We start from the raw sequence: 24,670 nt of genomic DNA on the forward strand, positions 1-24,670 counted from the left end.
GAAAGTTTTCTTGTATGCGCTGGTGTTGTGGGCCTGTTGGGTAGATAGAGCCATTGGAAACACACTATCTCATCCCCTCGACATTCTAGTCCTAGCCAGGCTCCAGAGACCTGTCCTTACCCACTTTTTCCAAACTGGGGAGACTCAGGAATTACTCATTGCACATTCAGAGGGGGTGGGGTTGGATAACGTAGAAAGGACACCAAGTGCTTTTCATTTTAACTCTTTAAGCAGTAGATGACGATCCTTCTCTTGGGTGAGATCATGGAGATGGTGTTTAATGAAGTATAATGAGAAGGAGCAAGGCTCCCTTTTTAACCAAATACACTAAAACGTGAGCACTCAAGAGTTACCATAATCTCTGTTACTTCCTTGGGAGACCACACTCTTGAGCTGGGATGTTGTATGTGCCGAGAACAGATAGGATTCCTCTTAGGAATTATCTCTGAAGCCATGCAAGGCAAGAGGCCTCACAGCCTTATAGTCAGACTTCAGTTTTCACGCCACCCTCCCCGGGGGTGGTCCCAAGCTCCATCACCTATTTTATTTATCAGATTTACCTTCTAACGCTCTTTGGCTGTTTAAAAAAAATGATCCCTCAAAACATCAATCTACCCATAAAGGACAACAGTGAGGAAGCTTTACAAGTGGACAGTTTCCAAGGAAGGCTCTAGAAACAGTGTGAGTTAAGGTCAGCTTCACTGGACTAAACACGCATCTTCCCAGCTGACTAGTTTGAAGGCAGCAGCACCCGTCCGGGTGCGTCAATTCCTGTGCTCACTCCGCTGCCGGCGTAAGATGTGCACACAGTCAAAACTATTACATTCTTCACGACACATTTAAATAGAAATTGGCTTTTAAAATATTGTGGCTAAAAGCACATCTCACCAAGTAACACTTAGACAATTGAAAAACGTTTGGCTCCACGTACTGGAGATACTGCACTAGACAACTGTAGTTTAAATGCAGCCAACACAGGGTGCATGCCACTCCGTTGTCACTCTAGTGATGTGTCTTGTACAGTTGACAAATGATTATACTTCACCTTTACGCAGCTTAGGACATTTACCTTATCTCTACCACTCAGGGTGGGTTTAGAAGGATAGTTCTCGGTCTGTTCTTGTTGGAATTGTCCAAATGCTTTCTACGTAAACATCTGAACCGAGTAATGACCTTCTGGAAGCTGCATTCACACATTCCCACTGTTCAGTGGGAGCCCAGTCTCCCCACTTTATCCAAAAGGACACTAACAGGCCCTGTCCCGAGCAGAGCAGCTAGAGGATGCTTCCAGATTTGTCAGAGGGCCCGTCTTCCAGCTGCTAGTGACATCTATAGTCATTAGCACCATTGCTTGAAATCTAGCCCAGCCTGGAAGCAGACAAAGCCGGATCACAGCTCCCGTCTCCCCGCCCTGCCACCCCCCTGGATTTCCCATACCCGCTGCGGGCCCTGTGAGCCTTGGTCATGGGTCTAGGCTACACTCATTACAGCTGCCTGCAAGGCCTGCTGGAAGGAACATGGGACACACAGCCAGTTCCTGGTTCTGGCTCTCCCCTTAAAGAGCCGACAACCTTGCACAATCAGGTAGGCTCTGCTTCTCGTTTTTCCATTTTTCCAATAGGGGACATGCCTGTTTACCTCTTGAGGGTGCTTTGAGGTTGAAGTGAGCTCATTAATGAGACTGTGCGTCACGTGGGAGGTGGTGGAAGAATTCCTCCCACATCTGGTTTTGTAAGTTTCTCATCACCCCTCCTCTGAGGGAGTCGAGGAAGAAAGAGGCCACGAATTCTTGGCATTAGCACACGCAACAGTGGTAGGGGGCCTGAAAAGGGATGCAGCTTCTCAGAGGCCTTACCGCCTGAAGGAGTGAGGCTCTCAGTGTACTCACACAGCCTTCTGGATGTATCGTGTATAATCTGAAACTCCTGACTCCTGTATCAACCAACAGTCTTCCTTGTGTTACAGAAATTGCAGCATCTGTGTACGGTCTTCCCATTACCTGATAGTAGCATCTTGAAACTGGTTAAAACTTGAATGCCAATAGCTCCGTCACTCAGAATATATATGATTCTGCACTTGGGAAAAATGTCTTCATGCTATCTGTCTGATTGCTGAGCGGTACGGGTTTGCGAGAATGTGGATTTGGGGCTTTAGGTCTTTAACGTCTGATAAAACAGTGTAAGTGGATTATAAGCTCTTACTATCACCATTGCAGACTCATCGCTCCCAGCTAAGGGGATTCCATGACAACTGGGGATGGGGCAAGGAGGAAAGGGAAGGAGAAAGGTCTTGGATAGTTTTATGCTGTTTCAGGGGAAGAAATACATTGGGATTTGGAATTCCAGGGGAAGGAAGAACAAATGGCTCTTCTGGGGGTTGTTTAGATGGAAGAATCATGCACACGTATGCATTAGAGGTGGGGATCTTTGACGCTCTTCTGTATAAAGAAAATAAATCCCACGGATTCTCCTCGGTCTTGGGGAAGTGGGGGAGACATGGCTCGGTGCTTCCTTAGGTCCTGATGGAAGCTGGTCTTGATGCAAGTGGAGGGGAGATGGAGGCGGCTTGCAGGGGGTTCCAGGGTCCCCTAGGTAACCTCTGGCTTTTCTGCAGAATGTCCTGTGCGGGCAGGCCTGGAGCCACAGTGCTCCGAGGGGGGGTCTAAGGAGCCACGTCGGAGTGAATCCAAAGCCAGTAGAACGGGGCACCGCAGCTTACCTCCCTTGCAGCTGCAGGTGAGGCTTCTGTTCGCTGTCAGTCTGTGCAGATGTCTGGGGACGAGCCCTGACAACAGCCGTCTTTGTCACTGTCCCTGAAGCTCGTGTCCTTCCATCTGCTGCTACAGCCTAATAGCTAAGGCTTGTGCTGTTTCTGACTTTCTCTGAGACTCGAGATCAGATCATGACTTTAAAATGCTTTTACCTGGAAGACCCCCTCTCCTCCCATCTCAGGAATATGTTGTCGGAATCCTTCCTGAAAACTACATTATGCTTCCATTCCAAGTCTCTGGCCAGACCCTGCAGCCCTCCCTTCTAAAGCACACAGCTGAGTATGACAGCTTGATGTTCCTTCCAGCTTTTCAGCGTCCTTCTCCCGGTGTGGCTCCCGTGGCACTCCCTTGGGCCCTGTGCTGGCGTCCTCCCCCCACCCCCCTACCCCCGTTTGGTAGTCTCACTGTGCCATTTCATGTTCACTGTGGCTCCGAGGCAACACTGAGAAAGTCACCCACCAAGCCAGATTTTTTTTTTAAAGATCGTATTTATTTGAGAGAGATTGAGAGAGCGCACGAGCAGCGGGGTGGGCAGAGGGAGAGAGAGAAGCCGACTGCCCGCTGAGCAGAGACCCTGGGATCAGGATCTGAGCCGAAGGCAGACGCTTAACCGACTGAGCCACTCCGGTGCCCCATCAAGCCAGATTCGAGGACATGGGAATAACAGCCCTCCGGACGTGAATTCAGTCCCCCATTTTACAGACGGATCTGAATCCCAGGGGCCACGGTCACAGCTAGTCAGCCGCAGAGCTGGGACGCCGGCAGTCCGATTCCCCGTTCTGGTTTAGCACCCTGCCAGAGCTGGCTGTTCTTCCCTAGTGCTCAGCACTTGCTGTCATCCTGGACTCCCGCCTGCCCTTTCCCCCGCTGAGCCTCTGCTCTGGATCCCCATGGCGTGGATGTGCCAGCTCTGAAGGCTTCACCTCTTGGACGGCTTAAATGAGAGCCCTAGAGGCGTATGTGAGATTTCTATGGTGCAAGCTGGCATATGGCCTGCGCCTTCAGACCCTCCAAGACCATTCAGCCCCACCTCACACCATCAGTGATGGATGAGGGGGGAAGGCCCCTGCTGGGCTGGCTGAAGGCTCCCTTGGTCCCAACTTGGCTGGCGTTTCCCCACTGCGGAATGTCTTGGATGTGTGGAGGCCTTTGTGGGCCTCCGTGGAGGTCAAGGGCTCGAAGGTCCCAAACTTCTTCCATCGGGCACTCCTGCAGGGGGTCCTGATGGATGCACGTGTTCCAGCTGCAAAGAGCCACAAAGTCAAAAGTGTCCTCCCACTTGGTTCCACAGCACGTTCACCTGTGGCCAGCCACTAGGCCAGATTCTTCCCTCTTGAGGCCCCTATGTCAGCCGGGGCCCGTGTAGGCCTTGAGACCCAGGCACGTCTGGTAACTGGGCCTTTGGATGTCTGTGATCTCTAAGGAGCTGACATTTTGGCAGCCAGACTTCTACCTCATTTTCAGTAATGATGGGGTCTCCTCCCTGCAGTCCATCAATGACACGAAGCTCAGTTCTCTCTCCGATTCCCACACACAACGAAATTCAAATGCGCCAGTGCGTGTGGGTGTGTGTGTGTTTTCAATGACGTGGGAGCTAACGGAAGACATTACGGCAATGCAGACATGGTACCCCCTTTGTAAAGTGTTCTTTGGATATACCACCAAGGAACCCATCCCCTTCTACCCCACACGTACCCGTCTCCCTACTTGGGATAAACCAAATCCACTTCGCGATCTCCCCTTCTCCAGCGGGTGGCTTAGTAAAGGCATTTTCCTAAACAAAGATGGCTCCCTCAAGAGGAACTCTAACGTCATCTCTCAAGGGGATACATTTTTCACCCGCACTACGCTACCCAGGCATCACAAACAACCAGAGTCCCCACCGTCAGGGTCTTCGCGCTCTGTGGAAGGCAGCGCGGGCTCCCGTCAGTCGTGCCAGTTTGAGTCAGACATCCTCGGTGCCAATCCCACCTCCATAACCTAGAGCTCGTGTGTCCTCGGGAGAGTCACTGAATCTTGCCAAACCTTCGTTTCTCTACCTATGAATGTGATTATTTAATAAACAGTCGTGAATGTGAAGCACTGAGCCACATGCCTCGCTTTCCGCAGCCTCCTCCCCACTGTCAGCCACAAGCAGCTCCTGCCCGTGGTCGTGGCTCCGTGCCAAGGGAGGGGAGCAGGCAGACAGCGGCTTCACGGCTGGGAGGCCGAGGAGGGCTGGCGGCTGCTCGTGCACGCCATGGTCTGGGCTTCACAGTAGGAACGTTCCGTCCGTCCTTCAGATCCTAGGATGCCGGATAGTGTGAGATCTAGAGGTCTTGGCTTAATGATGAATTTGAAGGAAAGGCTGCCTCGGACAACTGGGAGGCTGAAAGCTGGCGAGCAGCCTGACCTTGGGTGATTTAGCACCTGGTTTCTTCGGCTTTTCCTGTATGAGGTTTGCTGGCTTTGCATCAGATGGAAGGAAGAGGTGCCAGGGACTTGCATGGAATCTGTCAGACAGAGGGTGAGGGGAGTGCAGGAGGCCAGGGCTGCGCAGGGAGCTCTGAGAGCCCAGCAGCACCATCTGGACTTGGCGGGGCTGACAGCCCTGAGAGCAGAACGAAGCAGCCAGTCAAGGGGCTCATATTCCTGCTGTCCTGCGCCTGTCCTGAGGGAGGCTCCCAGCATCTCCTGTCTGGAAAGAAGGCTCATCTCCTGCGAGGGGGGCTGGGGCTCTCAGTCCCTCCGCAGGACCAACAGAGGTCTCTGGGAAGACGGGATTCGGCAGGTGGCTGGTTTGGTGTAGTCCCCCCCGGGAGGTGGTGCCCGCGTGCCACTGGGGTGCTGGAGCCCGCTCGTGCTGGCCCGGGAGAGGGGATCAGCGTTTGCAGGAATTTAGTGAGCTGGCTCTGAAACACAGCCATCATTTAAAAAAAAATTAAAGTGATATCAACCTACAATGAAAGTATATTACAAAAAATATATTAAAAACATAGGTAATAAGCACTCAAAACTCATCACTTCCCTATTATTTTACTACATTTTTCTGTTATGGATGCTCTCGGGGTTATGCTGTCGGATCCTCGAGGCGGACACGCCCTTTGACGAAAGGATGAAGGGCGTGCTGCTGTGCGTCTCTGCAAAGGCCACCGTTTGGTGACATCACGTTGGCGACTGGACATCAGCCCTGGTGGGATATGTGCTCCCCCAGAGATGGGCAGATGCCGCATATCAAGTTTCTACCCTGGAGGGCTGGTTGTGACACGCCGACCAGCACACCACCGCTACCCGGTGACCGAGAAAGACATGGAGCTACGTGAGCACTGAAACCCCTCGTTCCGGGGAGGCTGGCCTGGGCGATGGATTTCTTGAAGCAGGTGTCCTGGTAGAATGTGCAGAACCGACCGAGAAAAATGCTAGAAAACGCTGCTTCTCCGCTTGTTTTGTCTTGCTTCTGTTTCCACACGTGAGACGTGTGTTTCGTTGGCTTCTCTGCTTCGGGAGTGATGTGTGAGTTCTGTCTCACCGCGGGCTGTACTTCGGCTCAGTTCCCCTTCAGGAAAGTGAATCGTTGCTTCCCCTGCCTAACTGGCAAACTGAAAATGTGCTGTGTACAAGGAATATATCTCAGCCAGGCGCTGAGAGAGCTCAGCGGTTTCTACAGCAATAACAGTGTTAACTTCTCCAACAGGGAAGAAATCATTTATAAATGATTGTTTTGCTGTCTTTGCTTTTTATTAAAATTATTACTGTGGAACAAGATGCTTTATGTGCCTTTGTTCGCCAAACTCTGCGCCTTTTGGTTGTTCTTTTTAAGTGAGGACCACATGCTGAAGCTACATTTTATTATTTTCATATCATAAAATGAGGGAAAAGCTTCACAGAAACTTCATCCTATTCACTCGCACACCAGCTGCATTCTGAAAAACCATAATTTTCCTTTCAAACGCAGAGTGTCGTCTGAATTGTAATATTGCCAGCTCTCAACTGTCAAGATGATGGAGGAAAATACTAATGCAGATGGTATGAGCCTGTCATGGGCCTGCTCCGTGAGCTCTCCTGGGCTGACATTTGAATTGAGATTCAAAGAGCAAGCGAGAGCTGGAAGCCATTAACAGTGGCTGTGCGGCACAGTAAGGGCCCCAGGGGACTGAGAGAGTCTGTGGACCCACCTGCAGAAGGCTCCCGGGTCAGGCCGAGACACCGGGACCTGTGTTTGCATGAAACTTCACAGGCCTTCCCGGGAACACTGGTAAGACCTTTAGCAAATCACTCTGGTCAGCACCAGGCCTGAGACCCTTGAACTAAGGCTGTTCCCCAATTTGTGAGGGTCAGGGAACCCAGCCCGAGGCTAGAGATTGGCAGAGGTAATGCTCGATTGCCGTTGCGATGATTTGGGGGATGCTACTGTCCTACCACTCACATGTCCTTCGACCCAAACACTGGGGAATGTGCCCTATGTCTCTTTTTATTCTTTTTATTATTTTTTAAAGATTTTAATTTATTTGACAGAGAGAGAGCACAAGCATGGGGGAGCAGCAGAGGGAGAGGGAGAAGCAGGCTCCCCACTGAGCAGGGAGCCCCATGTGGGCTCAATCCCAGGACCCCAGGATCACGATCTGAGCTGAAAGCAGATGCTTAACCAACTGAGCCACCCAGGCGCCCCTATTCTTTTCATTTTATATGAAAATCTTCAAATGACACAAAAGTAGAGAAAATAGTTTAGTAAACCACCAGATTATAAATTACCAAATTTTCTATTTTTACTGCATCTACGCATTTATTTTCTTTAAGCATTTAAAAAAAAAATCCCATACACCACATCTTTTTCTCCCCTGCATTCTCCAAGAGCAAGCATCTTCTTTTTCTTTTCTTTCTTTCTTTTTTTTAAAGTAGGCTCCACACCCAGCATGGAGCCCAACGCAGGGCTTGAACTCACCACCCTGAGATCAAGACCTGAGCTGAGATCAAGAGTCCGATGCTTCACCAACTGAGCCCCCCAGGCGCCCCAGCATGTATCTCTTTTTTAAAAGAGGACACTTCCTCATGCCTTTGCCACATCTAAAAAAACGAACAATAATCCCTTGGTGCCATCGACTTCCCATTCTGTCCGATTCCCGTAGCTGTCAACAAGAACTCCATCTGGCTGCTCTGCAGACCGGGGTGTTTGGTGGGGCCGGAGGTACATGGGAAAGGGTGGGGACTGTTTCCCCGCCCTCCTGACTTTGGCTCGGGCGGAAACCGTGCCCACAGCAGAGACACCACCGGAGGGGCACCCACTGGTTCGGACACCTTCCCAAGCTGTCGGATCTCGGGACTGCCTCTCCTCAAGGAACAAGGCGACGAAGCCCCCCTTCTATTTCCCAGGCCTGCGGTCTTCCCCGGAGACCCAGCCAGCCTCCGAGCCGCTGGCACTGCCCGCTGGCACGGCGGCACCCACTGTGCTGCTTCTCCTGGGGCTGTGTCCTTTCACTGCCGCAGTTTCCGCAATCGGGGAAGAGGCTTCTCCCCAGGGTTCGCTCTTTCACCAGTCACAGCTTTTCAGATCTCCCAAGAGCCGGGGCCTCTTCCTGTGTAGGAAAATTTTGGCTGCATTCCTCATGGGATACGTGACAGAACATCGGAGCCGCAGCACGTTGTGTCACCTCCGAGGGCACACCCCCGACGAGAGACACGGCGCCGCTGATGCCCCGCCTGCTCGGGGATTTTCTTTTGCTACAAAGGACACGGAGACAATCGGTGGAATCTGGAATGAGGTCTGTACTGTTTTCATCTGCGAGTGTCATGTCCATGTTAATTTCCTGATTTCGGTGACTGTACTGCGGAGCACACGTAAGAGCATGGCCTGGTTTTTAGAAAATACACTTTCAGTGTTGGGGGAAAAGGGGCGTCAGGTCTGCAACTTACTTTCCAATGGTTTGGAAAACAGTGAATATAAAGAGAAGAAAAAAGATAAAGCAAATGCGATAAAATGTTAACATTTGGGGAATCTGGTACAAGGGGATTTTTTTGCACGAACAGTCGGGAGAAATCTGAAATTATCTCAGCCCGCTCTGCTGGGTTCGCTCCCTTAATCTTTCGGTTTGGGGCCTTTCCTTGTCTCTCTTCTCTTCCGCAGGTGATCGCCTCTACTTCCCTGGTATTCATACCATCTGCGTGATACTCTCAAATTTCTCTCTGGAACCTAGGCTTCTTTTCTTAATGTCCGATTACACGCCCTTTTCTTTTCTTTTCTTTTCTTTTCTTTTCTTTTCTTTTTTCTTTTTAAAGATTTTATTTATTTATTCATTCGACAGAGATAGAGACAGCCAGCGAGAGAGGGAACACAAGCAGGGGGAGTGGGAGAGGAAGAAGCAGGCTCCCAGCGGAGGAGCCCGATGCGGGGCTTGATCCCAGGACTCTGGGATCACGCCCTGAGCTGAAGGCAGACGCCTAACCACTGAGCCACCCAGGTGCCCCTGCATGCCCTTTTCATCTCTCCTGGAGTGTCTCACCAGTCCCTCAAACTTCCCCTGCCCCAGTCCGAGCACGCTCTCCTCCCTTCACAGACCCTGTCCTCTTCCAGGACTCCTCGCCTGAGGGCACGATGCCAAAGGCTTGCTCAAACCAGAACAAGGTAAACCGTGACTCCAGTACTCTGGGCTGCTATCTCATTCTCCACGTCTGCTTTTGTTTCTTGTGGTGAAACTCGACTCTCGAACTAGGAATAGCCTTTGTCACTGCCTCGTTCATTAAGATGTTCTGGGGATCTACGATCCTTACAAAGGTTTGCAAGCAAAGCACAACAATTTTATGATATATAATCCCAGGTTTATAACCTGGTTGCAGTAGTAACCTTGTCCACATGCTTTTAAAGCCTGCTAGTGTTTAAGTGTTTGTTAGCTACTGAAACTCTATGTTTGTGTGGACAAATATTAAAATATATTAAAATATTTATCTCCATCACATTGCCAGCAGTATTGATGTATATCAGAAAAGATATACTTTTTCTATCAAACAAACTGATGACATGGTCTGTCATTCAAGTAATGGTTCATTATCTTTTTTTTGAAGTATTTATTTTGTTAAACGTTGGTTTTTCATGACTTTTTTTTTTTTAAGATTTTATTTTTTTGTCAGAGAGAGAGAGCAGCAGGCAGAGGGTGAAACAGGCTCCCCACTGAGCAGGGAGCCTGATGCAGGGCTCGATCCCAGGACCCTGGGATCGTGACCTGAGCCAAAGGCAGACGCTTAACCAACTGAGCCACCCAGGCGCCCCTTAATTTCTTTGTCACTTTGTAATTATTTTTCAGAGTAATTTTCCTAGCTATTTCTCTAAGAACTACAATGGACATTTAAATCACAATCTACCTCAGATTAATGCTAACTTCATTCCAGTAGGATGGGAAAACTTTGCTCCAATATAACTGTCCCCCACACCCTTCTTTGGCAAAGACCTACAAAAAACATGTGTCACTGGGTGACTTCCGGTAAATATGATAAACTATTTGTGGTTTAATTACAAGTACCGTACTAATGAGCTGACAGCACATTCCTCAAAGTCATACAAAGTCACAGGAAACCAAGTGCAAAGGTCATGATAAAGATCAGTTTTACTGATTTCTATGCCTAAAGCTCTACATTTCCTCACCTATTCTGTGCAAGAATAAAAACATGGCTACGTGCGCAGGCCCAGGGGAGAGGGGGGCTTCAGCAAGTCGTAGTACCTCAAAGCAGTTGTGCAAGCTGGAATATATTAGACGTTCAGTGGCCCGTCGAACAGCCCCCTGATGCCGAGTTCATGGGTCACTAAGGAATGGGATGAGCTTCTTCAGCTGAGATAAGACTTAGTAACTCTTCAATGCTGTTTTGTTCATGGAGGCTGAGATGCTGTTCTTTGGCTAGACTGAAGGCCCTCATGGCATATTCTTGTGCCTGGAACAGAATCACAGTTACAAAAAGAAATTGTCATAGGAAAGCTTTACGTGGGGAAGCCCCATCTCTGCTCAACCCAGAAACACGGGAAAAGACCCCTCAGCTTTTCACACCATCCACTGAGCTCTTGTTGGAAATTTGGGAACGCCCACCAGCCACACACGTGCTGGGTGGGTCCTGGGGGGCCGGAAAAACCCACGTGGCTTGACAAAAAGTAAAAATTAGTACACCTTCCTAGAAGAGTGAGCTCTCTGTTGGATCTTCATCAGGACCCTCTGAACCAGCTCTGGGAGACACAGAGGTGATAGGGGCCATCCTGGGGGCCATGTGGCCCAGAGTTTTCACCTGGACAGAGGTCTCACAGGACATCCTGGGACAGCCAGCCCAGATGGCTCTTCTTTCCCACCCTCCTTCTCCCACCCTTCCTCACTCCCTCTCTTCCTTCTTTCCAATAAATATTTATTTATGTACTTAAAGATTTTATTCACTTATCTGACAGAGAGAGTGAGAGTGCATGCACAAGCAGGGGGAGCAGCAGGCCCCCTGCGGAGGAGGGAGCCCGATGTGGGACTCGATCCCAGGACCCCAGGATCATGACCCAAGCTGAAGGCAGACGCTTAACCAACTGAGCCACCCAGGCACCCCCCCAATAAAAATGTATTGCACGGCTACTATGTTCCAGGTACTATGATCACAGGTCAAAATTCCTGCCCTCGTGGAACTTACAGTACAGTGGGGAAGAGAGGCAAGAAACAAGACAAACAAGTAAAACACCATCGTATCTTCAATACTGATACATAGTAAGGGCAAAACTGAAGTAGGAGAGGGGGCTGGGAAGCACCAGTGCCGTTAGTGGGGTTTTGCAGCTTTCAACGCAGGCAAAACGTTCGTGGAAAAGAGGATGGCTGAGTAAAGACCTAAAGGAAGTGAGGTGTCAACTTTGATGTGTCCCTATTCTCTAAGAACTTCTTGTAGATGTAACACCCTCCACACGTGCCTTGGGGTGAGGACTTCCTTGAGTTCACAGTAGAAAATTGGATCCTGAACTGTAGGAAAGAGGTTTTGTCCAGTGTAAGCTTGGCAATTCAGTGGAAATGTGTCCTTGCTCCCTAAGCACTCTTATCCCGTGGTAGATAGTGCCCTGGTCTTCACTATCCCACTCAATTTTAACGTGCTGACTATGAGCTCCTCTAGGTCCTGGTATACAGTAGGAGCTTAGTAAAGTTTGCTGAAGAAAAGTAGAGAGGAAGGGAGGGAGGGGGAAGGGAGCCTTAACTTTTCCATGATACCCACACAGAAAGGCCTCCTCTAGGCAGCCCTCCCTCCCTCCTTCTCTCCTTGCCTGCTTTTCTTTTTCTTTGTAGTGTTATTCACTATCTGAAATTATATCACGCACTAAGTGTTTCCTCGTTTATAGTGACTTCCCCGCCTCCAAGAGAAATTGGGCAAACAGTGGACCTCTCTGTGCTTCAGTTTCTTTATCTGCAGAGTGGGAAAATAATACAATACCTACTTCATGAAGTTGGCCTGACAATCACAGAGGATAGCTCATGTGAAGTACTTAGGCTAGTGATGGGCATGTCCCTAGGGAAGAAGACAATGCAGTTTCCATGGTGCAGGATGGACTCAACAAACAAGAAACATCTCGAGCATCCAGACTGCTTTGACAAGGGAGGGCTTACTCAGAGGGCAAAAGCCAGTGCAACTGGCCAAAGCACAGCCAAATTCAACGAGAGGAATTTCTACCTCCATTTTAGATGGTGCTTTTCTGGGGAAACTTGCCTTTGAAGAATTCATCATCAGGTAATAAAGCATGAACAGGGTTTTCAGAACAAAGATAGTTTTCTGGGGGGCTGTGTTGGATGTAGATTCTCGAATGTTCCAGATTGAAGTCAGGATCTGAATGGCTTCTGCTTCCTGGGCTTCATCTGCAATGGGAAGGGAGGAAGCTGGAACGAAGAAGGAGGCCCTGGGGAGCTGCGGAGCGTCCCCTCAAGGGTGAGCTCGGAGCTGTCAGGGCGCCGGCCTCCCGCACAAAGCACAGCAGCACAAAGCACCACCACGTCCGAGCGGGAGGCCGGCGGTCCCCGGCAGCCCCCCAAAACCTGCTCACCCCCACAGGTCTCAAGGTAGCTATACTTTCTCTCTTTCAGAGTCCTGAACTCTTGATTCCTTAGGCCCCAATGCAGGAAGCTGTCCCAGCGGGATTCCTTGGGTTCCATTCAGCTTCAGCTGGAGAGGGGGAGCCCCCGGGACTTCTGGTAGCCAGCAACTCAGTCCTCTCCCAAACCAAGGCTGTGTGAGCACCTTGGCCTTTCTGCTTCCCCCAAGTGAGTCTGTTTACGCTTCCTCCCAGCAGCTTTGGGTCCTACTCTAGTGACCCTTTACTGACTTATTATGAGTTATTTGGGGTGGGTGCTTGTAAGCACTCTTTACTTACTATGCTTAGAGAAGAAGACAGAAAGGACACGCACCATAATAACACTAAGGATGGCTGCCTTTGGATTTCTATGATTTCCAAGTTTTCTGCTTTCACATAAACCACCTTTATAATGAGAGCGATCTCAATAAAGTTATTCATTTTTTAAAATCTTTGCTCAAAACATCTCCTCCAAGAAGTCTTCCCTCTTCAACGCCATCCAACTGTCCCCACCTGCTCCTTCTGGGACTCATCTTGTAATATAAGGTGCACTTGTAGGAACTTCCTTCTATTTCATCTATGTTCTATCCCCTCAACCATGCTGTATGGGTCTTTTGAACAGAAACTAGATCCTCTGTCCACTTTTATTTTGTCTCGGAGGGAACGATGTTGTGCAGCGCCACTCAGCACTCACCCTTTGCTGAGCCGGGGGACAGGCCCATGGGTGACACTCAGCTCTGCCGCTGAGAAGCTCACTGTCCAGTAAAGGAAGAGGAGAAGGCACCAGAACAAATGAGCAGTGTGACTTCAGAGAGTTTACCCTGGCTTATGGAGGGATAACACATTAGAAATGGAGGCTCTGCAGAAATCACGGGGGGCTCCGGTAGGTCTTTCTCTCTCTGCATCTGTCCCTTATGAGCCCCTAGAAAGGCTGTGTGTGAATTCTTCCCAACACTGGTGGAATCTCTTTGATGCCCCCATTTCGGTGTCCTCATCAGCAAAATACAGAAGATGGCACCGATGTGCTCCACGACAGGGACAGTGGCTCTCCCTTGTGGGGACAAGGGCTGTGGATTAGGAGGGGTGAAGTCATTGTTCTGCTTTCCAGGGAGAGCTGCCACTTACCCAAGCCGGTGTCGGTCTCAAATCGTTTGCCCAGTAAGTCTATCTGCTGGATGCGAGCCTGTGAGAGCATTTGGTAGCGATCGTTCAAGTATTTGCTCCAGATCTCAGAGACCTGTTGGGAAAGCAGATGCAATCCGAGCAGCAGTCCAGACCCGAGCCTAGTCTATTTTGCTAGTGGAGAATCAGGGAAAAAGGAAAGTAGAATATATCATGTATCAGACCGTGTGATCTTGGGCAAGACATTTCATCTCTGTGCGCCTCAAGTTTCTCATGAATGGTCTGACACCAGTTGTAAGTTAACAGGCCGAAGTACCAAGGCTCAACTCCCACATTCCCCAGCTCACCTTGGTGTACAACGTGTCTGCCAGGTCCAGCTTTTTAAGGCCATAGAAGACATTAGCCAGGTGGAAGTAGCCCCCCGAGGTCCTGATGTCCTCTGTTCCAAATGCACAACTGGCAAAATAAATCTATAGCAAAAGGAAGAAGGGGTGCTTTAGTTCTCCTTGTAAATCATACATCTGATAAAGAATTTGTACACCCAGAATCTGTAATGAACTTTTACAAACGCCCAATTAAAATTAAAGCATGGGCAAAGGCTCTAGGTAGACATGTCTCTAAAAAGATACACCAGTGGCTAGTAACACATGCAGTGATGCTCGACATTACGAGTCATTAAAGAAAAATGCAAAATAAAATCACAAGGAGACACCGCTGCACACGCACCGGGACGGCTCAAAGAGGCAGAAAAGAAGTGCTGGCGAGGATGGGGAGGAAACGGACCCCTCACACACTGCTGGTGGGAATAGAAAATGAGGCCAAAAAAATAATAATAATGAAGAAAATGATGCAGCCTTGGTGAAAAGCAGGTTGGCAGTTCTCAAAAAGTGAAACGGTGAGTTACTGTATGACCCGGCTGTTCCATTCTTAGACGTATACCCACGGGAAACGCAGGCATGCAGCCACACAAAGACTCGGACACGAATGTTCAGAGCAGCATTGTTCATAACAGCCAAACAGTGGAGACATCCCCAGTGTTCATCAAGTGACAAATGGCTACACAAATTGTGTATTTCCCGATGGTGGATACTACTCAGCAAGAGAAGGAACCAAGTATTGATAGGACGACATGGATGGTCTCAAAGAAATTATGCTAAGTGAGAGAAGTCAGATGAAAAGACCACATATCATTCTGCTTATATTAAATGTCCAGAAAAGGCAAATCTACAGAGATGGGAAGTGGTTGCCCAGGGCGGGGGTCGGAATGAGGGAGGAACTGCAAACGGGTGTGAGGGGCTCTTGGGGTGACGGGAATGTTCTAACACTGGATCATGCTGATGGCCCCACAACTGTAAGTTTACTCCAAATCATTCAGCTGTACACTTAGAGTGAGTGAATTTTATGGTATCTATCCATAAAGATATGGTTGGTTTGTTGCCAGTTTTTTTTTGAAAGGTAGGCTGAAGAATCGAGCTTGAATCTATTTCTTAACTGCGTGGCCCGGCTCAAGACAGCATCTGTGCCTCTGCTTAATTTGTTGTAGGTGAGCATATAGAGAGAAAACACAGATGAAGAAATGTATCAGACAGTCTCCTAGGTGGAAGTAGATGGCACTCTCAAAGTATTTCCCGAAGATAGTTTAATGAAAGGGCTATTTAAAGAGACATCTAGAGGTGAAGGAACCGACGAGAGCTGGTGAAACACCAGGGACTGTCAACAGCAAGAAACTGTTACTGTCCTGACTCCTGAACAGAAAGGGGGAGAGCAAGTCCCCAGGGCCCCACGAGAGCGGGAGCTACGGGAGAAGGCCACCTGCCAGCAGCTGTGGCCACGGAGGAACACTGCCCCTGCCAGAACTGGGATGGAGCAGAAAGGCAGCAGGGAGAGTAGATACCCAACCTCTATCTCCTCCCGACATTCACTCCTCTGCCATGCTTCTCACTCCCAAATCCAACAGAAGCCAGAAAGCAATGGATTCTGGGTTGTGTGGTCCGTAGAGGTCACCCTCCCAGGGCACAGCAGAGCAGAGAATGGATTTGGGGTCAGGGGATGTGGAGACTAACCAGCACAAGAACGTTTCCAGTGGATTTATGGACCTTGTGCAGTGGAGGCAACCAGAGGGAGCTTGCCCAGTGGAGAGGCTGAAGAGAGAACCAACCGGGGCTGAGACCACCTCCTGACCCGAACCTCATGCAGATTCCGGGCTCAGGAACTTTTCTCTCTAGTCACATTGTCCACACTGAAATCCTGACAGAACCCTCATTAAATTTTGGAAGACCAGCTCCATCGTCACCCTCCTCCTCATCTTATCCAACATTTGTGCGTAGTTTGATAGTTTATAAAGAATGTCCATATACAAACAGCTCCTTTAACTTTAATAACCGCACTCTGAAGTAGAAACACTGATGTTATATTAAGAATGATAGCAAAACGCTGCACATACAGTGTCCTATGACTAACCTCTCCAGCGACCCAATGAGGCACGGGCGATCGGATGATCTCTGTCTTATACTTGATGACAGAGGTGAATGATTTGTCCGACACTATGTCCAAGAGTAGAAGTAAAGTCCTTCTCTCAAGCACCGTGCTGTCCTACCTTTATTACCCTCAGAGCAATCGGGCTTGGAGAAGTGATGTGACCTGGCCAAGGATACACAGCCCGGAAGCGGAAAGGCTTGAACTCAGGTTGTTACAACCGTGTTCTTGCTACTGTCTCACCAGTCAGTTGTCAACAGAAAGTTTTAGGGAAATGCTCAAAAAACAACAAACAGGGGCACCTGGGTGGCTCAGTTGGTTAAGCATTTGCCTTCGGCTCAGGTCACGATCCTGGAGTCCCGGGATTCAGCCGCACATCAGGCTCCCTGCTCAGCGGGAAGTCTGCTTCTCCCTCTGGCCCCCACCCCACTTGTGCTCTCCCTCTCACTCTCTCTCAAACAAATAAAATCTTAAAAAAAAAAAAAAAAGGAACAAACCAAACTAAGCAAAGCTGTTCCCAGAAACATTCAGGTGTTATAATTTAGCTTGTTTACATCATTGGCCAGATGATAACGGGCTTCCTCGTAGTTTTCCTTAGCTATATAGAGAAGTCCCAGGTTCCGATGCAGTAAAGAGTGGGTGGCATAACAACATTCAGTTGACTTGAGGACTGTCCACTGGGCTTGGGATAGATATTCCTCAGCTTGGACAATCTGGCCCAAACCTGCCCAAAAGAAGTAAAGAAGGTTATAATTCATACTCTGGCCAAAGGACACATGATGAAATGTGAGTCAGTGCCCATTCATTCATTTATTCATCGCCTCAAACATTTATTGACACACAAAAACTTGCACATGGACATTCATAGCAGCCTCGCCATAATAGCCAAAAAATAGAAACAGCCTAAATGCTCATCAGCTGATGAGTAGGTCCACAACATGTGTGTCCATGAGTGGAGTATTATCCAGTCATAGAAAGGATGTGCCACCACACAGATAAACCTTGAAGACACTTCACTAAGTGAAAGAAGCCAGACATAAAGGTCACATATTGTATGAGTCCATTGATATGAAATGTCCAGAACAGACAAATCCATAGAGACAGAAAATGGTGGCCAGGGACTGTGGGGAGGGAGAATGGCATGTGACTGCTATTATGGGTATGGGGGTCCATTTTGGGGTGACTAAATGTTCTGAAATTAGATGCAGTGATGGTTGCACAATCTTGTGAATATACTAAAACCACTGAATTGTACTTTAAAAGAGTGAATTTTATGTATGTGAGTTGTATCTCGGTTAAAAATATATGTACATGTATACTTAATATCTTTTATGTACCAGGCCTTGTGTTGAGTGATGAGGATTCCAAGATGAACCAAAGCCATTGCCTCTGAAAAATGTACAGCTGGGTTCAGGGAATGCATGTGTGAAATATATTTATAACACAGTATAAGTGCAATAAGGTTTGGAAGTGGCAGAGAGTAGGAGGTGTTTAATTCTATAGATGGGTGGAGGGGACAATGGAATGGGGAGAGGCGTGGTCAATGCTATGGACTGAATGTTGTATCCCCCCAAAATACATAGGTGAAGCCCTAATCCCCAAAGTGATGGTATTTGGAGGTGGGGCCTTTGGGAAGTACTTTGGTCATGAGAATGGAGCCCTATGAATGGGATTAATGCCGTAAAAGAAGATATACAAGAGGGGTGACCCCTCTCTGCCATGTGAGGATAAGTGAGAAACAGGCTGTCTCCAAGCCTGGAAGTGGGTCCTCACCAGACACCGAATCTGCTGATACCTTGATCTTAGACTCTCAGCCTCCAGAACTGTGAGAAATAACTCTTTATTGTTTAAGCCGCCCAGTCTGTGGTATTCGTTACAGCAGCTGAACTAAGACAGGAAAATCTGAGCTGAGTTTTGAGGATGAATAGAAGTTTTCCTGACAGAGAAGGGAGGACGGGCACCGGGCGGTGGTGACACAGACACAGAACGGTGCAGACATGAAACAGGGGGCTGCGTTTGGGGAAGCCTCTATGGTGTGATGCTGGGGCACAAAGCGCGAGGGAGCGAGTGGCGGGAAAGGAGGCTAAGGAGGTAGTCGGGGGACAGGCCATGGAGGGCTGGAGGGCTTAGTAAGTTGCACCAAGGAGCTGGAGGCATGTGGATAAAAACCGGAGGATTTTCAGAAAGGGAGAGAATTGGATTTCCATTTGGAAGGACCTCCAGGAGCCAGGGTGGTGGAGGGACCAGAGGGGAAGAAGTAGAGTGGAAGACTCCCTAGAGGACTTTTGAAATAGTTCAGGCAAGGACTGATGAGGGCCTGGACTAAGGCAGTGAGTGAAGATGGAGCAGATACATAAGAGACACTGAGGAGCTAGAATGGACAACACATGGTTACTAAGTAAAAGGCCCCTTTATTTCTAATACTCAGATACAGTCGAAAAGTTTTTGTTTGGTTGTAAAGATGCATAACAGTGTCCTGCCTCCCTGCTTGCCTCCTACGTAGGTTGTCAGAACTGGATAGGAAACTACCCTGCCAGCCTTCCGCAGAGCAGGAGGCATGCTCTGGGTGCGAAGTATTTCCTGTGATGGGTGCTGCAGCAGAAACGGCGCCAGGAAAGGTCGGGAGACGAGGACACAGACCCCTCATCAGTCAATCTTCTGTTCTGCCTGTCCTTCCTCCCAGGGCTAGCTCATACGCAGGCATTACTTACTCTAGCTGTAATCATAGGTCACTGAATTAAAGGAGGAGAGCCAAAGAAGAAACAATGGAAGGGAGGAAACAAGTAACTTCGCTTTGACTGAAGTTCAAACTAAAATGGGAAAATACTAGATTAGAAGCAAGAGGCGGAGGCCCAGGATCCTGGCTCATGCAGACATGGCAAGTCATATCTTCCTTCTGGATTTTCTCTATAAAATAAGAGCTTTAGGCTGAGGTCATCCCAAATTTAAAGAAGCAAACGACTCTCAGCCCAGGTTATTTACATGGGAAGAAAACTGGCAGAGGGCACTGACGTATGTTGGAAATTTTTACCTTCATCGTGCAGTTTCTCTTTAAGAAGGCAATGCCAAGAAGGAAGGCCCCAAGGCCAAGGTGAACTAGCAACTAAACAAGCATCCCAAAGGAAAAGGCATACTTGGGAGAAAAAACACCCTTGAGGCCCCGAATCCAGAGAGCGGGTATAGTGAGGTGGAGGGACGTGCTGCTCCCAGCAGGTCGGAGCAAAGGCTGGCCAGTGAGTGGGTAAGTTTAGGCATGCCTGCTACCTAGTGCTTGCCTGGACAGGTGTAGGGATGGAGTGGGGGTACTACATACACACAGTTGCCAAAGGAAGTGAGACTATCCTAAAGGGTCACGTCACTAGCCTATGGAAGAGAAAGAGAAAGGATAGCCAGTTAAGGAGTAAAGGGCTCTTGTCTGCAAGGTGAGACAACAGGCTTACCCTGGGCTGGCAGCTGATCAGAGAGACAGTAAGAGGGAAGACTTTGGAAGGCTTGATGACGAAAGTAAAGGAGCACAGAATAAAGCAGTCACAGATAATCATCGTGAGGCTGGGAGGCACCCAGGGGAAGGAAAGGAATTCGCATTTACTGAGGGCCTGCTATTTGCTGAATGCACACTACACTAGGCCATCTGCCTCTGTGAGCTAACTCTGCAACAACCCTGTGGAGTAACTACCCGAGGAGGAACGTACAGAGCAGGAAACTTCATTAGTTCGCTCCACCACACTTTCATTGAATTTAGAATCTCCACCACTTTGCTGGGTGCTCAGTGCATACTAGTGAATAAAACAGACATGATCTCTGACCACAAAGAGCATATAATAAAGGGACTAGATACACAATAAACAAAAATAAAGTGCTATGAAGGAAATGAACAGAACACAGTCATCCAAAAAAGCAGGAAGAAACCTACCTTGACTGGATGATTACAGAACAGCTATCCGAGAAGGTGATATTTAAGCAGGTACCCGATGATTGAAAAGAAGCCAGCTATATGTAAGGGAGAAAAAAAGCATTCCAGGCAGAGGGAAGAGTATGTGTAAGAGCCTTAGTAAGAAGAGCCTGATACCTAGCATCACCCACCCAGTACAGAAAGAGTGGAGGGGTCACTGGGTGGCTCAGTTGGCAAAGCATCCGACTCCCGATCTCAGCTCAGGTCACGATCTCAGGGTTGTGGGACAGAGCCCTCTGTACTCAGCAGGAAGTCTACCTGAAGATTCTCTCCCTCTGCCCCCCCCCCTTGTGTGCACGTGCCCTCATGCTCTCTCTCTCTCTCTCTAAGTAAATAAATTAAAAAAAAAAGAGTTGGAATTTGAACCCAGGTTCCCTGGTTCCAAAGTGCTGACTAGAGTGGGGGAAGATGAGTAAGGTGGCTCTTTGAAGTGTTACTGAAAATATCATCTCTAGTTGATGAAAATTCCAAAGTTTTACCGAAAAGAAAAGAAAAGAAAAGGTTAAATACCTGTTATTTTTTCCACTCCAGTCTAGAGGAATCTCTTAGATGAGAAAGAGACATGTGCACAAGGAATGTGATTTATTTAGACTTTCAAAAAGGTTGGCAAGGTTTTCAATGACTGGGGGAGGTATAATGAGAACTTCCATTTAGACGGAACTTTCCAGCTTGCAAAGCACTCTCATGTTCATTACACACAAACTCATTTAATCCTCAAAACAATCCTGTGAAGGGGACTCAGATTCACCAAATGCTTTCCCAGTGCCCCCAGATGTCAGGTTCCGTGAGAGGAGTTTCTGAGTACCTCCTCTGTGCTAAGGGCTGTTCTGGGTGTGAAGACACTCTGATAGTAGGAACAGGGACAGCCGCAGTTCTCCCTGAGCTTACAGTCTAGCGGGAAAGAGAAACTTTAATTAAGTAATCTCATCAATGGATATGTAATAATTAGTAGTGGTATTTTGGGGTTTTAAAAAGATTTTATTTATTTAATTTTAGATAGAGCTCACACGCAAGATGGGAGGGGGGCAGAGGGAGATGGAGTGGGGAAGAATTTCAAGCCGACTCTCTGCTGACCACAGAGCCCAGGGCAGGGCTCGATCTGATGACCCCGAAATCATGACCTGAGCCGAAAATAAGAGTTGGTTGCTTAACTGACTGAGTCACCCAGGTGCCCCTGGATATATAATTATTATTGAAATAAGTGACTAGAAAAGAGGAAGAGGTTTTTAAAGGGGTACATAAAAAGAAACCTGATCCAGTCTGGAGGCTTGGCGAGGCTTCTAGACAAGGGGGTGGTAACTCTTGAGCCAAGACCTGAAGGATTTGAATAGGACTTATTTAGGTGGAGGGGTGTGGAGGAGAGGTGGGGAGCATCGCTCAAGAAGAGCCTTCCAGAACAAGAAGAGAGGCGGCCAGTGTAACCAGAAGGGAGAGAGAAGATGTAAGATGAGGTGACAGGATTCATAAAGGCTGGACGAGGCTGCATCTCACAGGCTGCTTGGGGGAATCCAGTCTTTCTTTAGTGGAGTGATTTGACCCACATTTTGTATAGAGGCCAGCCTGAAAGGAGGCCAGAGATGTGAAGAGTCCAGTTGTTAGCAAGCAATAGTCCAGATAAGAAATGATAAGACTTTGGCTAGGGTGAACTTTTCCAAAATCCCACAGCTAGTCAGCATCAGAAACATACAGAACCTGGGCTGTATTTCCTTGTCCAGTGCTCTTCCCAGTAGTTTTGGTGGAGGGACAGTCTGGAATGGGGAGCCAGACATGAGGGGGGTGAGGAGGGCATTCTTGAAGTTATGTGGCCTGGTATGGGGGAGTCAGAGCCCAAACCAGTGAGGAGGGGATCTGTGCAGAAGAAGCAGCCTTGAATGAGGAGTCAGAGCCCCTGGAAGGAGAGAAAGGCATCTGCAAGGGGAAAGAGTAGGGTTGGAGATGGGAGATTGGTTCATACAGGGGAACTGATGAAATATATAGATATATTAATGAAAAAGGAAGGCAGTATTCTCACTGTCACAGAAGAGAACTACAGATATAGAATGGGAGGAAATTAGATTGAACCCTGTGGTAGTGTTGGACTGAATTTAGAGGTACTGGTATGGACCCATAGTCATATCTCTATCTATACAGAGAGAGAGTGGGAGAGGATGAATTTAGAGGTAATATGTGTATACATTATTGTATTTACACATATTCCCTAACTCTGTCCACCGAGAAGGCATGGGAGCAACCCTACCTCAAGAGCAAGGCATACGTCTAGTGTACAACTCTTGCCTTTTGAATTCCATTTTTTCACTAAAAAAATCAAGGCTCCTTGGAGGTATGTTCCAGAAAGCAGGATGGTAATTGAAGAACCATGGGGATGTGTCAAGGAGACATGGAAGCCAGTTTGAATGGGCTGCCACCTGCCAGATCGGGAATAACCTCACACCAAATTAATGACAGTAACAGATTATTAATCCTTGACTAGGACAGGGAACCAAGAGTTCATACTGATATAAATAAATAGATGAATATATTGGAAGTCTGATGGGATGGGATATTTATATAGTTTCAGAAGACCTCCCCATAAAATACTTATTAATCGTGAAAAGGAGGAAGAGTATACAAAGAAGAAGCCTGGCAGATATCACCGTAATAAAGTGACTTAAATGAGTGTCATCAGGAATGGAACAAACTGAAAACATGTGCCAACCTGCAGGATGGGGCGTGAACAACACGGCAGCACTCCTGTGACACTCCCCCCGAAGACACATCGCCTGAGTGCCGTCGTGAGGGAACATCGGGGAAACCCAAATCGAGGGATGTTTGGAGAACACTGGCCTTTAATCTGAAAAGTGTAAGACTCCCACAAGTCAAGGAAAGACTGAGAAACTATTCCAGAATGAAGGAGACTAAAAACACATGGCAACAAAATGAAAAGCGTGATTTTGAGCTGTATGCTCCTGTTGACAAGGTGCAATTGGGAGGACTGCAGAAACGTTGAACTGCTCAGCAGAGGATAGTAGACGCTGGGTGTACAGTGGGTATGAAGGAGAACGTCCGTGGGAACGCGTCAGGCAAGCAACTCACCCTCCCATAGCTGGGGGAAAAGAGGTTCTTTGTACTGTATTTCCAACACTTTTGCCTTTTAAAAGTTTGCTTTTTAAAAAACACAGTGGCTATTAAAATGGATAAAGTGGTTGTACAGTAAGTAAAACACTGCAGATGCTCAGAAATGCTAATTCCCCTCCAAGACGCTCACTCTCTTCTTGTAGCACCCGCCACGCGGGATGGAGCGCCGCCGAGCCTGTGCTTCCCACTCTCACCCGCAGCGTGAGCTACTCGTTCTTGCCTCTCCCAGCCGCAGCAGCAGGTCCCCAGAATCCCGTTGGAACCACGTGACCCTGACACAAAGCTAGATAAAGGCAAATACCACACTCGAGCTGAGTCGACACAACTCTCCTAGGAATTTAGCACTGGAAATCAGATGCTAACTGCTCTACTACCCTCCGTGAATCTGGAGGCCATGTAAATTCCACGGGGATTCCACTACATCTGATATTCGGGGGAGCTGTTTCCACGGTAGGCATAGGGCAGAAAGATCTGGTCTGCAGAGATGGCAAATAAAGCGGATGCAGAGATAAAAGCAGAGACAAGACACAAGGCCCGCGCGACAGAGTCTGTTACAACATTCAGATTCTAGGACCTCAGGAAGCCTCAGTTCCCCTGGGACACTCCAGGGTCCTCAGAAATGTCCTCCTTTGGCTTAGGCCAGCCGGAGCGGACTTCTGTCAGTAGTAGCCAAAAATGGATGACATCCGCTTCCCCACCTTGTGCCAAACCTTACAGCAACACTGCTCTTTTCTAAAAGGTATCTCGGTGCCGTTGCCAAGGCTGTTGACTGAACCCAGTATAGTACTCCTTAAGGGGCTGGGGGGCGGGGGTCTCAAGTCAATTCGCTTACCAAGGCTCGCCTCGGCCAGCAGCAGGTAAGCAGGCACCAGCTCCACGGAGCTCAGGCCGTGCACGTCCATGCGGAAGCGAAGCGAGTGCAGAGCTGCTGGAACAGCAGCTTCATGTTTTCCTTCAAAGAGGTATTTCTGGGCCACGGTGTAGCAGAATTCAATCAAATGCTTCTGTGGAAGAAGAAAACTAGACCATGTGAGGCAGTCTAAAGGTCAAAGGTGGTGGTGGACACGGGTACACGTGGGGTAAGGCCACTATCTAATGAACTGGTTGAGGGCACCTAGTTAACCTGCCTGTATTAAGGTGGACATGAGACCCAAAATAGGTGATATAAAAAGGGAAACCCGGACTGTGAGGGCCTTGAGGT

The 24,670-nt window shown here is 48.4% G+C and overlaps 1 protein-coding gene across 8 annotated transcripts in view; it reads right to left on the reverse strand.

The window, feature by feature from the left end:
• Positions 1-990: 990 nt before the first annotated feature.
• Positions 991-24,670, reverse strand: part of ZMYND12 (zinc finger MYND-type containing 12) — a 33,868-nt gene continuing 10,188 nt past the window's right edge. Inside the window, exons 3-9 of one of the 8 annotated variants that reach the window (XR_015726229.1) lie at positions 24,302-24,473; positions 16,958-17,127; positions 14,276-14,398; positions 13,932-14,043; positions 12,413-12,594; positions 10,459-10,666; positions 991-5,661 (exon numbers count right to left, since the gene is read on the reverse strand). Coding sequence is in view for 1 of the 8 variants with exons in the window: in XM_045799823.2 (XP_045655779.1) it covers positions 10,541-10,666; positions 12,413-12,594; positions 13,932-14,043; positions 14,276-14,398; positions 16,958-17,127; positions 24,302-24,473 (885 nt within the window). In the remaining 7 variants the exon portion in view is untranslated. The other 7 variants (XR_015726230.1, XR_015726228.1, XR_015726227.1 and 4 more) reach the window with 7 other exon arrangements.

The sequence above is a fragment of the Ursus americanus genome, chromosome 12 (genome assembly GCF_024610735.1).
Source record: "Ursus americanus isolate L20-20 chromosome 12, mUrsAme1.1.p, whole genome shotgun sequence".
NCBI classification, from domain to species: Eukaryota; Metazoa; Chordata; class Mammalia; order Carnivora; family Ursidae; genus Ursus; species Ursus americanus.